This window comes from Neovison vison, chromosome 5 (assembly GCF_020171115.1).
Source record: "Neovison vison isolate M4711 chromosome 5, ASM_NN_V1, whole genome shotgun sequence".
NCBI classification, from domain to species: domain Eukaryota; kingdom Metazoa; phylum Chordata; class Mammalia; order Carnivora; family Mustelidae; genus Neogale; species Neogale vison.
The window spans coordinates 38,202,636-38,218,324 of record NC_058095.1 but is presented as its reverse complement, the minus strand read 5'-3'; the positions used below and the strand labels follow the sequence as shown (position 1 = coordinate 38,218,324).

General features: G+C 42.5%; 1 protein-coding gene and 2 non-coding genes across 5 annotated transcripts in view; all 3 read right to left on the bottom strand.

Annotated features, from left to right (window-relative positions):
- TEX14 (testis expressed 14, intercellular bridge forming factor) overlaps positions 1-3,618 on the bottom strand; it is a 95,733-nt gene extending 92,115 nt beyond the window's left edge. For all 3 annotated transcript variants that reach the window (XM_044248582.1, XM_044248583.1, XM_044248584.1), the window contains exon 1: positions 3,480-3,618. In XM_044248582.1, coding sequence (XP_044104517.1) covers positions 3,480-3,615 — 136 coding nt within the window. In that variant the 5' untranslated portion in view covers positions 3,616-3,618. The remainder of the gene's footprint in view (positions 1-3,479) is intronic.
- Positions 3,619-6,480: 2,862 nt separating this feature from the next.
- Positions 6,481-6,644, bottom strand: LOC122907916. Its single transcript, XR_006384786.1, has one exon. It is a non-coding gene; the product is annotated as a U1 spliceosomal RNA (small nuclear RNA).
- Positions 6,645-10,784: 4,140 nt separating this feature from the next.
- LOC122907914 lies at positions 10,785-10,948 on the bottom strand. Its single transcript, XR_006384784.1, has one exon. It is a non-coding gene; the product is annotated as a U1 spliceosomal RNA (small nuclear RNA).
- Between the last annotated feature and the right edge of the window lie 4,741 nt (positions 10,949-15,689).

The window sequence follows — 15,689 nt, the reverse complement described above, 5'->3', positions numbered from 1 at the left end:
TAATTTTTTATCACTAAACTTGTAAAAATACTTCTCCCCCACATCTTCTAGGATACCAGGAAGCACAGTGCCATCTAGACATGTGGTTTTCTGAACCAACCACATTTTTCAGGGCTTCATAGTAACATGACTAAAAAGCATGAGATTCATCTCATCACTTTCAACCACTTCTAACACAATCTCCTCAGAGACAGTCAGATGCTCTGTACTTAAATTCTGTCAGAAAGGGACAGTGTTTGGGCAGTCTGCCCAGGTCTGAGACATATCCCCATTTTCTTAAATATTGAAGTTATAAAGTACCTTCCAATCACTTTCATCCAAGAGCCTGTCTCTGGTCTGGACCCTTCCATATCTAACACTTTTCCATTGTCCATTCCTCCAGCATTTCTAGGAACCCCTCACCATCCATGCCATATGATTGCCTCTTAAGAGCACACTCTCCATCTGCATGTGGGTCTATCACTCCAGCACATTCAGTTTTTTTTTAAAGATTTTATTTTTTAAGTACTCTCTACACCCAGTGTGAGGTTTGAACTCACAACCTGAAATCAAGAGTCACATGCTTCACTGAGCCAGCCAGGCACCCCCAACTCAACTCTTTTTCTTTGTTAAGGTCCTGGCCTAAATATAGCTTCCTGTAAGACTTTTCCCTTGAGTACTCCCCGGACAAGGAGGCTGAGATGTAGGTACTTCTTTGCCTCCTGTACTTCTCAGTAGTTTAATTACTTTTGTCTGCTGCTTGTACTGGGTTATACTCCTGGAAGGCATAGGCCACACATCTGTCCTTGGTATTGTTCTTTTTCTTTTTTTCTTTAAGATTTTATTTATTTGAGAGAGAGAGAGTGCACAAGCAGGTGGAGGAGCAGTTAGAGGGAGAAGCAGGCCTCCCGCTGGGCAGGGAGCACGACACAGGGCTCAATCCCAAGACCCTGGGATCATAATCTGAGCCAAAGGCAGATGCCTAACCAACTGAGCCACCCATGTGCCCCTGAGCTTGGTGTTCTAATCTCAAGGGTCAATTAATATACATGTAATTAAAAATGAATAAAATCTGGGTTGAGGTTTCTAGAACTCAGGAACTCAGCTTTTGGGTTTTAGAACTCATATAATCTATATAACTGAACTAAGTAGGATACAATCAGGAAACATTTTTTCCCCCTTTTACTGCCCTCAAGTATGCTCTTTTGGTTGGATCTCCTTTTCCCTCTCCGGAGAGGTATCTCAGGCAGATTCCTTAGTCTTTAAGTCACTTTGAGGCCTTCAAGCACAGTCTCATTTCAGGTAATAAATTGTCCAGTCCTGTTGAAATCAAAACCTCTTCCTTGCTCTTCCACTCGTCTGATTTTGAGGCTGTTTCTGGCAACTCTAGAGCTGGAGGGGGAAGACCGATAAGATGACAAGGGTCAAGGCCTTCAAACACAGTTGATCCTCTTTGTAGCTTTCGGCCTCTTCCTAGTGCCTGCTCTTCCGTGGGAGGGGTTAGTGGACCCTTCAGGTAACTCCACTCCACTTCGCAGTACCCTAATGTGGCCAGTGCCCTCTCCTGCTGACTTCTTGCTGTTTCTCCAGCCTCTGTTGGGATTCTTCATGCCTTCATAGTGTGAGGTCCTTTAGATGATGATTCAGCTACCCTCTATAGAGTCTACTTACCCCACTAAGTGGTGGAAGTGTGTAGCTAATCCAGCTGCTGGTCTCTCAAGTTTACCCAGTCATCAAGGGCTGCTATTAGGAAGGAGGCAGATGGCAGTCCTCCTGACCCCTAAATTCCAGGTAACATGCCAGGTTCTCTTCACACCACCTTGGTGGCAGCTGGCAAGGGTTGACATTTCTACTGTTCAGCAGGCTGAGGCAGAGACTCCCAACTATCCTACTCGCAAGTTCTACAATTCTCTCTATAACGTTCACCTGAAGGACCTCTTATTTGGTTTGAAGCTGGGAAGGAGGGGAAAAGCCACAGCTTTCTATTCCTGTGAATGTCTTTTAGAGCATCGTTTCCACGGACACTCCCACCACTACCCCATTGCCTTCTCCTAGATAGGCATGAGGTGGATGATGGAGTTAAAGGTCCAAGGACCATTTTGGCCATCTCCTAAGAAGCTCTGGTTTAGACCGGTGGGGAACTTGTCACCTTGTCACCCCTTGTTCTCCACTCTGAAGCTTTAGATGAAATTCCCAGACACAGTTGAAATCCTGCTTCATATCCAGTTACACATGTCAACCCCATCACCTGCTATAGCTTAATGGCAAGAATTTGAAGATGCAGAATGTTCAGATGTCTAAGATAAAAATGTTCTAATACTCTGCTTTTCACAATGGAGAGTGTGGATACAAGACAATAGAAGTCACAGCATACCTAAGCTGAACATCTATTTTTGTTTGTTTATTTGTTGTCTGAAAGAGAGAGAGCTTACACATACACAGAGGGAGAGGGAGAAGCAGACTCCCCGCTGAGCAGGAACCCCCCCAATTAGGGCTCAATCCCAGGACCCTGGGATCACGACTGGGCCCAAAGGCAGATGCTTAACTGACTGAGCCACCCAGGCACCCTCTGAACATCTGTTTTCATGTTAACATGTACATGAATGTGTTATGGAATAAAATGCAAAATTTTGAGGGGAAAAAACCCAACAGGAACTTTCAAATAAATTACTGACCTCACTATCAGCTACTTCATCCATAGACTCTAGGGGTGGTACATGGAAACATTTGAGAACTTTCTGAATGAATTATTTTGTGGGATAGTTGGATCCTACAAAAATTGGAGTTACCTTTCTGGAAGTCCTCAGGAGTGCTTATGAAGTAAATGGAGAAACACTGCAGTGAAATTAGGTCACCCGGACTGTTTCACAAACAGCGGAGAGAAGCTTCATAAACCTCTCTTTATACTAAGAAGGGAGACAGGGAATTCAGCAGGACTTCTGGTTACTCAAACATCAACAACAAAATGAAAACAGGTCTGAATCTGTAGATCAAGGGCCAAACACCAGCAGAGGTTTTGTCCATGTATGGTTTAGTGTTTGTTCTTTTGGAGATTGCCTGAGCTACATTTGCCATTTCCATCTGCCTTATGGGCTGAGCTCCCTGTAACATCCAGCAGAAAAAACCTCTGGAAACTAAAGCACCAAGTTCCTGGGAGGAGCAAAGAAGGGGAGAGCTGTGAAAGCTGCTCTAGTCACTCCACCACAGGCTTCAGAAGACTGATTAAAGGAGAAAAGGGAATTAGGCAGAATTAGAAGTGGATGGCTGGAGCCTGAGGAGAAATCTGGAGTCTAACAGTTGGAAGACCTTATGGTTCCCTAGCACAAAACAAAACAGTCTCTAAACAACAGTTTAAGACCTCTACTGTAGGGAAAATTTCATCTCAATTTAACTTTCAATTTCCCCAAGAACTCATAGCTTTATCAAGTACCTGATTTTCCTTCCAAAACTATTCAGAAATGTGAATCAAGTTGCATCTTCAATTTTAACACAGTGCTTACCTTTCTTAAGAATCTTCTTCACTTTCATATAGTTCCCTTGTTTGACATATTCATGAAGTTGAGCTTCCAAGGAGTCATTTCTTAAGGAACCAAGTTGAACAGGACAGGGAACTGGAAGATGAACAGCCCGAGACATCCTGTTCCAAAAGAAAACAACATGCTTATTTTAACTCAGTCAAGCCTTCTGGCTAAGATCAAGTACAGAAATGCAATGAAGCAACCTAGATTCTTTTACATTCATTTCCCTTCTTGTCTACTTTTACTTATAATGAACATGATTAGGGGAAGAGTTACTGAAACTACAAGATTTTTTAAAAAAGATTTTATTTATTGGGGCGTTTAGGTGGCTCAGTGGGTTAAAGCCTCTGCCTTTGGCTCAGGTCATGGTCCCAGGGTCCTAGGATCGAGCCCCACATCGGGCTCTCTGCTCGGCAGGGAGCCTGCTCCCTCGTCTCTCTCTGCCTGCCTCTCTGCCTCCTTGTGATCTCTGTCTGTCAAATAAATAAATAAAATCTTTTAAAAAAAAGATAAAAGATTAAAAAAAAAATAAAAATAAAGATAATAAAAATTAAAAAAAGATTTTATTTATTCGTTTGAGAGAGAGAGAGCATGACTAGGGCAGAAAGGCAGAGGGAGAGGGAGGAAACAGACTCCCTGCTGAGCAGGGAGCCCAATGAGGGACTTGATCCCAGAACTCTGAGACCATGACCCGAACCAGAGGCAGACACTACCAACCTGGAGTTGGTAGCACCCAAAACTCTACAAGATTAATGTTTATTCTCAATATTACTGGTGAAATTGAAAAACTGAATATATTAAGCACTAATTCCTAGGATCAAAAAGTGGTGGCTACTGGGAAGTAAAATTAGAAATATGTTTATCATTAAGAAAACTAGGAGCCTATTAACTTTGAAAGGTTAGTACATAAATGCAGTCACTATGTGGGGATGTAGAGAGCATAATGTAGTGGGTTAGGTTCACAGTTCAGACTCTAGTCTTGGCCCTGTCACCTCCTTAACTGTGACCTTGGAGAAATTATTTAACCTTGATAGGCCTCAATTTCTTCATACATAAAACTGGAGATAATAATAACCAGAGGGTTGCTGAGAGACTTCAATGAGCTAGTATGTGTAAAGTACTTAGAACTGTGCCTGGCACCAAGTCCTGTGCAGTTGTTAGCTGTTGGTATGCACAGTAAAATCCATGCAGAGAAATTTTAACTTTCTATATGTGGCATACACACCGGACTATTGTACAATCAAGTGTTTGTGGAATACCCACCATGTGTCCTCAAACGTGACAGGTACTATGTAAGACGCCTAAAATTAGATCCCTGCAATCACAATGCTGGTATATAGCCGGGCAGACATGAGGTACTATGTTGGTGCTCCATAGACAGGGGATAAGAGAGGGAAGTCCCATCCACATGAATCAACAAACATGCATATCGGGCATAACTAAGTATTACATGGAGAGACACAGAGGGTGTGAAAAGAGGTGAAGAGAAAGAAAAAGCCAAGAAGGCTAACACATTTGGTGGGTCTTCAACAGCCAGGAAGCTCATGTCAGAGTTTCTTTCCTTTATAAGGATGAATAATATTCCATTGTATGTATATACCACGCTTTGCTTATCTGCTTTTATCCATCAATGACACCTGGGTTGCTTCTACTTTTGACTATTATAAATAACACCGCTATGGACATTTTAGGGTACAGTATCTTTTCAAATCCCCGTTTTCAATTCTTTGGGGTATATACCCAAAAAGGATTAGTGGATCACATGATAATTCTTCTTGCACACTCCAAGCCCAGTGCAGAGCCCAAGGTGGGGCTTGATCTCACAACCCTGAGATCATGACCTGAGCTGAAACCAAGATTTGGATGCTTAACCGACTGAGCCACCCACGCATCCTTCACTTGGTAAGTCTATGTTTAATTTTTTGTGGAACTGCTATACTGTTTTCTATACTGGCTAAACCATTTGCATTCTCACCACTAGTGCACAAGGGTTCCAGTTTTTCCAGATCCTCACCAACAGTTTTTATTTCCTGTTTTTCTTTTTCTTTTTTTTTTTTTTTAAGAGATTTATTTATTTGGGAGAGAGAGAGAGAACTGGCAGAAGGGGCAGAGGGAGAGGGAGAGGGAGAGAGAATCTCAAGGCTAGATCCCATGACTTGAGATCATGACCCGAGCTGAAACCAAGAGTGGACCCTCAACCCACTGTACCACTTAGGTGCCTCTGTTTTTTCCCTTAATAATAGCTATCTTAACGGTTCCTGATCTCTTTATATTTATTTACATTGCACAAATACATAACAATATTCTTGGTATGGAAAGTTCAAATAATGGGGCACCTGGATGGCTCAGCCGGTTAAGTGTCTGCCTTTAGTTCAGATCCTGATCTTAGGGTCCTGGGATCAAGCCCCATGTAGGCTCCTTGCTCAGTGGGGTGTCTGCTTTTCCCGAATCCACCTACCCCCCCCCCCGCCCCGCTTGTGTGCACTCTCTCTCAAATTAAATCTTGGGGGGGAAAAGTTCAGATAAAACCTTGAGACCCACTTCAGTAGCATAGGATTATTTTTTTCTAAAGCTCCAGAATACACATATCTCTTGAGAACTAAAGCGTGAATTGTTCTCATTATTTACACACTAACACTCACTCCCTTATTATTTCTAATCTTTCTTTTCCCTATCCTAAGTGGGGGCACGTGGGTGGCTCAGTCGTTGACCACCTGCCTTCCGCTCGGCTTATGATCCCAGGACCCTGGGGTCAAGCCCAATATCGGGGTCCCTGCCTGGCAGGAAGCCTGCTTCCGTGTTCCAGCTTTCCGCTGTCTCTCACCATTAAGTAAACAAAATCCCTAAAATAAAACAACCCCAACTTATCCTAAAGAACTGGTCTTTAGAGAATACCGCCCTTAAAATGTTCCCAAGAAAGAATTATAAGACAAATAAAAACTTCTGACTCATAAACACTACGCACTGTTGTTAGAACATTTATCAGGGGAAAGCGCGAACGCAGTCCCCCACTACCACAAATTATGCAGTCGAGTTTCCCACATTTGGGGAAATCGCAGGGGTCAGCACATCCGGAGTGCAATGAATGAGCCTCGCCCTGGGAAAACCACCTTCGTGATCATGGTATCTCCCCTGCCAGGTAAGTATGAGTTGAAAGCGGTGCCTGACTCTCCACCCTGGTCTGCAACACACCACACAGTTATGGTCAATTACATTCCAAGTTCTTTAGACCTTCGGTTCCAAACTAAAAGGTTATTCACATGACAGGACCAGCGTACACCAGTGGATATGTAGTGGAAATTCAGCCTCGTGAAGAATAAGCTCGAACACGCAGTCACCGCGCTCTTCATCTCCATATGCCCGCCTCTGGTCCCTTGTCACTCTGACGTCACTTTGCTTGTTGGAGAAACGGATAAATTCGTTCTGGTTAGGCTTTGCAACAATTTAAGAGACAGTCACCGACAGTTGTGGATGGGAGGTTTTAAAATTATCTTCTCGGGCGTACGTAAAAGTCTTCCCCAAGATTTGACTCTGCAGTTTTCCGCGCAAAAGGAAGCAGCATCCGGCCTGGATTTGGTAACAAACCGAGTAGCCCTCCCTTCCTTTTAGACAACAGAAACAGAGGGTTTTGTTGGTTGTTGTTTTGTGTCTCCCACCTCCCACCCCCGCCTTTTCTGCCCTTGCTGGGTAGGTGCCCTAGGCAAAACAACGTTGTTTACAGAAACTGTGTATCAAAGGCTATGATCCTGTAGAGGCAAAACTTTACCTCTGCCTTGTTAGCATCTCTGGCTGGGCATGGGAATTTAACTGGCATCGACAGTTTAACAGGTAAAAGAATAAAAAATTTAACATAAACTAACAGTTTTAAACTTACCTAACACAGAATCTCTTAAAAAGAAATGAAAACCCAAAGAGATGGCAAAACTAAATGCTTTCATATTAGGTTGAACAAAGAGAGACAATTGTGTTTTCTTCCCCCTGCCTTTTTTTTTTTTTTTTAAATTTTGAGGCAATTGTGGAAAAGTAACATGGGGGGTTACATAAACACGAATTATTTTTATCAAGGTGTGAACAAAATTCTCTCGGGTTTGACTTTATTTCTCTGGGAACATTTCTTTTCCTTTGGTAGAGGGAGGGCATCTTTTACATGGGAGTTTTATCTCCTAATCTCAGGAAGGAAAGGGTAGATTAGGACCTACCCTTCTATCTGCTGTTTTTCTAGTGCTTTTGGCTCAAAGGAATCCTTATGCCAAAGTGGCATGTTTGGGGGTGGCATATTCTGATACCCTTCAGTGATATTTCCCTTTTAGTACATATGATTTTTTTAAAAAAGATTTTATTTATTTGACAGACAGAGATCACAAATAAGTAGAGAGGCAGGCAGAGAGTGAGGAGGAAGCAGGCTCTGTGAGGAGCAAAGAGCCCAATGTGGGCTCTATCCCGGGATGCTGGGATCCTGACCTGAGCTGAAGGCAGAGGCTTTAACCCACTGAGCCACCCAGGTGCCCCAGTACATACAATTTTTTAAAAGTTATCTCTGAGCACAACATGGGGCTTGAACTCACAACCCCAACATCACAGTTTAATGCTCTACCCAACTGAGCCAGCCAGGCACCCAGAACATGTGATTTTTTTTTTTTTTTTAAGATTTAAAAAATGTATTTATTTGATAGAGAGAGACACAGCTAGAGAGGGAATGCAAGCAAGAGAGGGAGAAGCAGGCTCAGTCAGTTAACTGTCTGCCCGGAGCTCTGGTTGTGATCCCAGGATCCCAGGACTGAGTTGCCTGTTTGGCTCCCTGCTCAGCGGGGAGTCTGCTTCTTCTTCTCCCTCTTCCCCTCTGCTCTGCTTTTTCTCTCCCTCCCTATCTCTCTCAAAAAATACAATCTTGGAAAAAAAAAAAGTAAACATTTTGAGGGTATTTTAAATTATTACAATAGTGATAAATGTCCCTTACAGATAATTTGGAAAAGACAGAAAAGTATTTTTAAACATTAAACCAAAATCCTGCTATAAAATTACCACTATTAACACTTTCATATTAAACATGATAATTTCAATATGAATAAAAATTTTAATAGGATGATACTTCACATGCTGCTTTATGTTTTCCACTCCTTTTGCTATATACATTGAGTCACAGATAACTGTACAATCAATATTCTGTTGCTTCTAGTTTACTGCCACTGTTCATATATATGAAAAGTCTTGTCAATATATCTTTTTAAGTAATTGATGATTTCTTGGGGTTATTATTTTTTTTTCCAGCATAACAGTATTCATTGTTTTTGCACCACACCCAGTGCTCCATGCAATCCGTGCCCACTCTAATACCCACCACCTGGTTCCCCCAACCTCCCACCCCCCGCCCCTTTAAACCCCTCAGACTGTTTTTCAGAGTCCATAGTCTCTCATGGTTCACCTCCCCTTCCAATTTCCCCCAACTCCCTTCTCCTCTCTAACTCCCCTTGTCCTCCATGCTATTTGTTATGCTCACAAATAAGTGAAACCATATGATAATTGACTCTCTCTGCTTGACTTATTTCACTCAGCATAATCTCTTCCAGTTCTCGGGGTTATTTTTATTTATTTATTCAATCTAAAAAAAGGTTTTTAAGTAAACTCTATGGCAACATGCAGCTCAAACTCATGACCCCGAGATCAAGAGTCACATGCTCTACCTCCCTGTTACTTTACAGTCATCTTAAGAAGTACCTTTAATTATTGTGTAGGGGTGTAGAGGTGACATAGGATACCTAGTTTTAAGTTCTTTCTTTATTTATTTTTAAAGACTTTATTTATTTGACACAGAGAGATCACAAATAGGCAGAGAGGCAAACAGAGAAAGAGGAAAGCAGGCTTTCTGCTGAGCAGGGAGTCCCATGTGAGGCTCATCCATTGACCCTGGGATCATGACCTGAGCCAAAGGCAGAGGCTTAACCCACTGAGCCACCCAGGTGCTCCTATATATGACTTTTTTTTTTTTTTAAAGATTTTATTTATTTATTTGACAGACAGAGATCACAAGTAGGCAGAGAGAGAGGAGGAAGCAGGCTCCCGGCCTAGCAGAGAGCCCTATGTGGGGCTCGATCCAGGACCCTGGGATCATGACCCAAGCCGAAGACAGAGGCTTTAACCCACTGAGCCACCCAGGCGCCCCTATATATGACTTTTTCTAAAAAGTAAACTCTAATTCCAACATGGAGCTCTGAACTCATGAACCTGAGATCAAGAGTTGCATACCCTGCTGCTGAGCCAGCCAAGCACCCCCTATATGAGATTTTCTTAAGATTTTGAGAGAACACGTGTGCACGTGAGAGAGAGGATGAGCATGGAGAAGCAGACTTCCTGGACTCTGGGCTCCATCCCAGGACCCTGGGATCATGACCTGAGCCAAAAGCAGACCGTTCACCAAATGAGTCACCCATGTGCCCCTATGACATTTTCACCCAGCAAAAAATTCACCTTTTTTCTTTGATTTTAAAAATGCTTTCTTTAGACGCCTTGTCTTCAGTACCTAATTGTTTAAATCAATCCTGAATTCAGTGGTGGTTTGCTTGGACAACAGGTAGCTTCACAAGAGAAAGTTCAATGTTGAAATAATGCAATTTCTGAATAGTGAAGAAAAACCAGTCATTACAGAAGATGGAGCAGGTGAATTTACCGAAATTAACAAAACAAGGCCTTCTTGGCTGACAAAACATAAACCGAGTACTAATGTTTAAAGTGATAAGGAAAAAAAAAAAAACACGATAGCAGACAGACAGTATAATAAAGATTCCTTTTCTCAACTTCCAATAAAAAGAGTGAAAGACCATTTATACTTTTATCAACCCACTTAAAAGACTACCAGGTAACCAAATCCTCCGCAAGAAAGGAAAAAGCTACTTTGGTGGGTACCAGGGTAGCTTAGTTAGCTTAAACAACTACCTTCAGGGACGCCTTGGTGGCTCAGTTGGTTAAGCAGCTGCCTTTGGCTCAGGTCATGATCCCAGCGTCCTGGGATCGAGTCCCACATCGGGCTCCTTGCTCAGCAGGGAGCCTGCTTCTCCCTCTGCCTCTGCCCGTGCTCGCTCTCTCCCTCTCTCTCTTATATATAAATAAAATCTTCAAAAAAAAAAACAACTACCTTCAGCTCAGCTCATGCCTTGAGATAGAATCCCCCACCTGACTCCCGGCTCCACCAGAACTGCACCCCTTCCTCTGGACTCACACAAAACCTTTCCGCAACACCAATTGTACTACAAAGAACAAAAAAATAAGTAGCTATTTTTGGAAACCGTAATACAGGGGAGAGCGCGAACGCAGTCCCCCACTACCACAAATTATGCAGTCGAGTTTCCCACATTTGGGGAAATCGCAGGGGTCAGCACACCCGGAGTGCAATGGATAAGCCTCGCCCTGGGAAAACCACCTTCGTGATCATGGTATCTCCCCTGCCAGGTAAGTATGAGTTGAAAATGGCCACAGCAATACCCGGTGCTGTGCACACCACTCAAAGGTTGGGGTCACTCCTGAAACAACTCTAACTGGTCTTAATCTACAAACAGGGACACTCAACACCAGATTTTCGTGCTATATATCTTGGCATTGGGAACAGCAGATAATCATGTACAGCTTTCCAGGAAAACACGGTTTCAAAAGGCCCTGAGTCTTGAATCTACATACTCCACCTCCCGGCATAACGTCACGTGTGTGCGGCAGGGCAGAGCTGGCAGCTGCGACCCCTTGTGGCTGGCTTCGCAGACCAGTTCCTCCTCCCACTTGCCCCAACCTAATTTTCCTGAAAGAAATCCATCCCTCTCAACTTTTGGGGTAGCCGAAGGTCTTCAGATCTCCCTGTGTGAAGTACTCTTCAGCAAACGAACACAAGTGAGCTTTTAACCGCAAGCCAGGTTAGCTTCAGTCTCTCCAGAGATACTAATGCTCCAGACCCGCCCGGCACCATTCCCTATTCCAGGAGATGGAGAAAAAAAGGGTGTCCAAGAAAAACTGTCCTGGCTACATGTTAGCACGGTGCATTGCAGAGCAAGGGTTTTGGAATCCATGATCTTGACTGCCATTCAGTGTACACACTGCTTGACTCTAGAAAAGCTTCTAGCCTCTGAATCTCTTCCTCAGTTTCTACAGAATGGGGAGGAACTATTCAAACAGACCTCCACCCAGCTCAGCACCCAGGCTTTGTCTCTCACCCCTCCCTACCCCATGGTCTGCTAATTACACCTACCCCGCAAGGATAGAGTGCTTTCCTTGAGAGCAGTCTATATTGCAGCCTAGATTGCTGCCTTACTTTTCTCTCTGCCTGGCATTTAGTTACCTCACCCATTAGACTGTGGGCCTCTAGCGCAGGGGTTTTTCCTGTTTGTTTCTTTGAAAATAGTCAAAACAACACAACATATAATTATTGCATATATTATTTTACCAACTAATTTTATTCTCTCATTAAAAATATATAGGAAGGGGCTCCTGGGTGGCTCAGTTGGTTGAGGCTCTGCCTTTGGCTCAGGTCATGATCTCGGGGACCTGGGATGGAGGCCCGCATCTGGCTTTTGGCTCAGTAGGGAGCCTGCTCTCCCCCACCCCCCCCCACCTGCCTCTCTGCCTACTTGTGATTTCTGTCAAGTAAATAAAATCTTAAAAAAAAAAAAAGCGTCTCTGGCCATAGGAAACGTTTTTAAAAGTATTTTTTAAATACTTTTTAAATTTTAAATTCTGCATCCCTGGAGCTCTCTGGAAAAGTTCAGATGAGGGGCGCCTGGATGGCTCAGTGGGTTAAGCCGATGCCTTCGGCTCAGGTCATGATCTCAGGGTCCTAGGATCGAGTCCCGCATCGGGCTCTCTGCTCAGCAGGGAGCCTGCTTCCTCCTCTCTCTCTCTGCCTGCCTCTCTACCTACTTGTGATCTCTCTCTGTCAAATAAATAAATAAAATCTTAAAAAAAAAAAGTTCAGATGAAAACTTAAAACATTTACTGAAAAGAAAATGTACATATACATTACATAGGCTGAATGCCGAGACCTCCTTCTCATATTCCATTTGGTTTCCAGGACCGTGGCAACCAAGACTTTACTTTCTAGGATACTAGAAGTTTCCTCTGAAGAATATGATCACCATAAAACAAAGTCCCAAAGATGTCAGCCACAGGCTTTCAGAAAGACTACTATGCAGATTATTCTGGAGGCAAACAAACCTCACCTTAGCATCACCTTAGCCCTCAGAGCTTCCAATCCACTTGTTAATATAATTTAAAAATTCTGCATGACAGTCCATCTTATGAACGGCCCATTATTTATATAATCATTGCCCTGTTGCTGAACACATAGGTTGCTTCAATTTCTCACTACACTAAATTCTGGGTGATAGGCAGAGATGGCATATTGAATACCTATAAATAATCAAGGAACACTGAACTACCAAGGATGACCAGATGTCTGACAAAAACCTCCAAAATGAAAGCTAGTGGCTAAACCAACCAACCAAAAGACAATTTGGAGGAAAACGATTATACAACGGGAAGAAAACTAAAAACAAAAATAAAGACTATCATTAAAATCTTCCGAGAGCTAAAAGTCCTTGCATCTGAAAAATAAGTATAAGAAGCTACACAAATAGAAAATAAGCAAAAATTTAAAAAATTAAAAATAAGAAAAATATTTGAAAATAAGAAAAAATAAATATCTGATTCTAAAACTTAAAAACTGAATATATGCATTGGGAAAAAAATATGAAGAGAAGGAAAACAAAACATTTTTTTTAATTGACCATGGTAGGGGTTCTAAATTTACAAATATGGAAAGTCTCAGAAAATTAAAAACCAAGGAGGAAAAATCACCAATGAAATAATACAAGAGAACTTCTCAGCATGAATGTTTGCTGGTTGAAAGAGCCCTTGTCGGGCACATGCACCTGAATGTTTACAGAAGCAATGTCCAGAATAGCCAAACTATGGAAAGAACCTAGATGTTCATCAACAGATGAATGGATAAAGAAGATGTGGCATATGTATACAATGGAATACTATGCAGCCATCAAAAGAAATGAAATCTTGCCATTTGCAATGACATGGATGGAACTAGAGGGTATTATGCTTAGCGAAGTCAGTCAGTCAGAGAAAGACAACTATCATATGATCTCCCTGATATGAGGAAGTGGAGATGCAACGTGGGGGTTTGGGGGGTAGGTAAAGAATAAATGAAACAAGATGGGATTGGGAGGGAGACAAACCATAAGAGACTCTTAATGCCACAAAACAAACTGGGGGGGCCAGGGGGAAGGGGGTAGGGAGAGGGTGGTGGGGTTATGGACATTGGGGAGGGTATGTGCTATGGTGAGTGCTGTAAAGTGTGTAAACCTGGCGATTCACAGACCTGTATCCCTGGGGCTAATAATACATTATATGTTTATTAAAAAATTTTTAAAAAAAGAGCCCTTGTCAAGCACTCCGTAAAATGAATGACTATAAGACACACTAAGACACGTCATTAGGAAATTATAGAATAATAGAAACAAAGAGATGATTCTTCAGCTTTGCCAAGAGACAAAGATTAGTCACATACGTCACATTAAAAAGATCAGGAATCAGAAAGCCTTCTCAAAAACTTTTGGAGAGTAGAAGTCAGTAAAGTGACATCTGACATGATGAAGGAAAATTTAACTCCAACACAGAATTTGATTCTCATTTAAACTATAACCTACACATCCTACCTATGCAGTAGTAGGCTGGAAGAGTGATGCGTATAGAGAGAGGCACCTGGCTGGCTCAACTGGTACAGCATACAAGTCTTGATCTCGGGGTCATGAGTTCAAGCTTCATATTGGGTGCAGAGATTACTTAAATAAATAAACTTTAAAAAAAAAAAAAGTGATGGATTTACATAGGAGAAAAATAAAAGTAAAAAATCTCCAGAAAGAATATCTGGTATGACTTTCTTTGTAGAAAACAATAGGATATTGGAAGGTGTGGGAAGAATTAGCAATTCCTAACTGAGCAGAAAGTAACCAAGTGAAAAAAGGTAAAATTAAACAGAGGAAAAAAAAAAAAACTAAAGACAGAAAAAAAAAAACCACCAAGTTTAAAGATTTTATTTATTTATTTGACAGAGAGAAAGATCACAAGCAGGCAGAGCAGCAGGCGGGGTGGGGGGGGCGCCGGGGGAGCAGGCTCCCTGTTGAGCAGAGCCTGATGTGGAGCTCAATCCTAGGACCCTGAGATCATGACCCAAGACAAAGGCAGAGGTCTTCGGCTGAGCCACCCAGGCACCCCGAGAAAAAACAAAATAAAGGAAAACGAATAACATTCAATGACAATGCTCTCCTGTGCATAATGTTTGTATAAAAGAAACATAAATACTCTACTGAGCAGAGAGCCTGATGCAGGGCTTGATCCCAGGACCCTGAGATCATGACCTGAGCTGAAGGCAGAGGCTTTAACCCACTGAGCCACCCAGGGGTCCCATGATGTTGATATCCTGGTCTCACCATCTGTGAAAAAGGGTGGATGGAGAGGAGGAGCAGGAGATACAGCCTCCTGGATTCTGTATCTAATAAGTGAAAAAAGAATTAAAGGTACAGATCAGACTTAGGGGTCATACTTTTCTCCTTTCTTTCTTCTCATATCACACATTCAATCCACAGTCTTTATTTTTTTCTTAAAAAAATAGTAAGAATCTGACAGCTTCTCACCGTCTCCAGTGCTACCACTTTGGTACAAGCCATTCTCATCTCCTGCCGAGAAAATAGTGCAACTTTCTAAGCGATCTCCCTTCTTCCAGTCTATCAACACAGTGGCCAAGCATCCCACTAAAGCCTAAATCCAATCATGTCACTCTTCTGCTAAAAAATTAATCTTTTTAAAAATATTTTATTTATTTATTTGACAGAGAGAGACTGGGAGAGAGGGAACACAAGCAGAGGGAGTGGGAGAGGGAGAAGCAGGCTTCCCACTGAGCAGAGAGCCTGACACACAGGGCTGGATCCCTGGACCCCAAGACCATGACCTGAGCTGAAGGCAGACACCTAACGACTGAGCCACCCAGGCTCCCCTCAAAAAACTAATCTAACATAATTCTGAGAAAACAGAAGAGAAGGAAACATTTCCCACTGCCACCCCCTTTTTTTTTTGGACAAGAGGTAGGATTTATTGGTGGGTGTAAGGAAGAGTAATGCCAAAACCCTCACACATTTCACACTATTT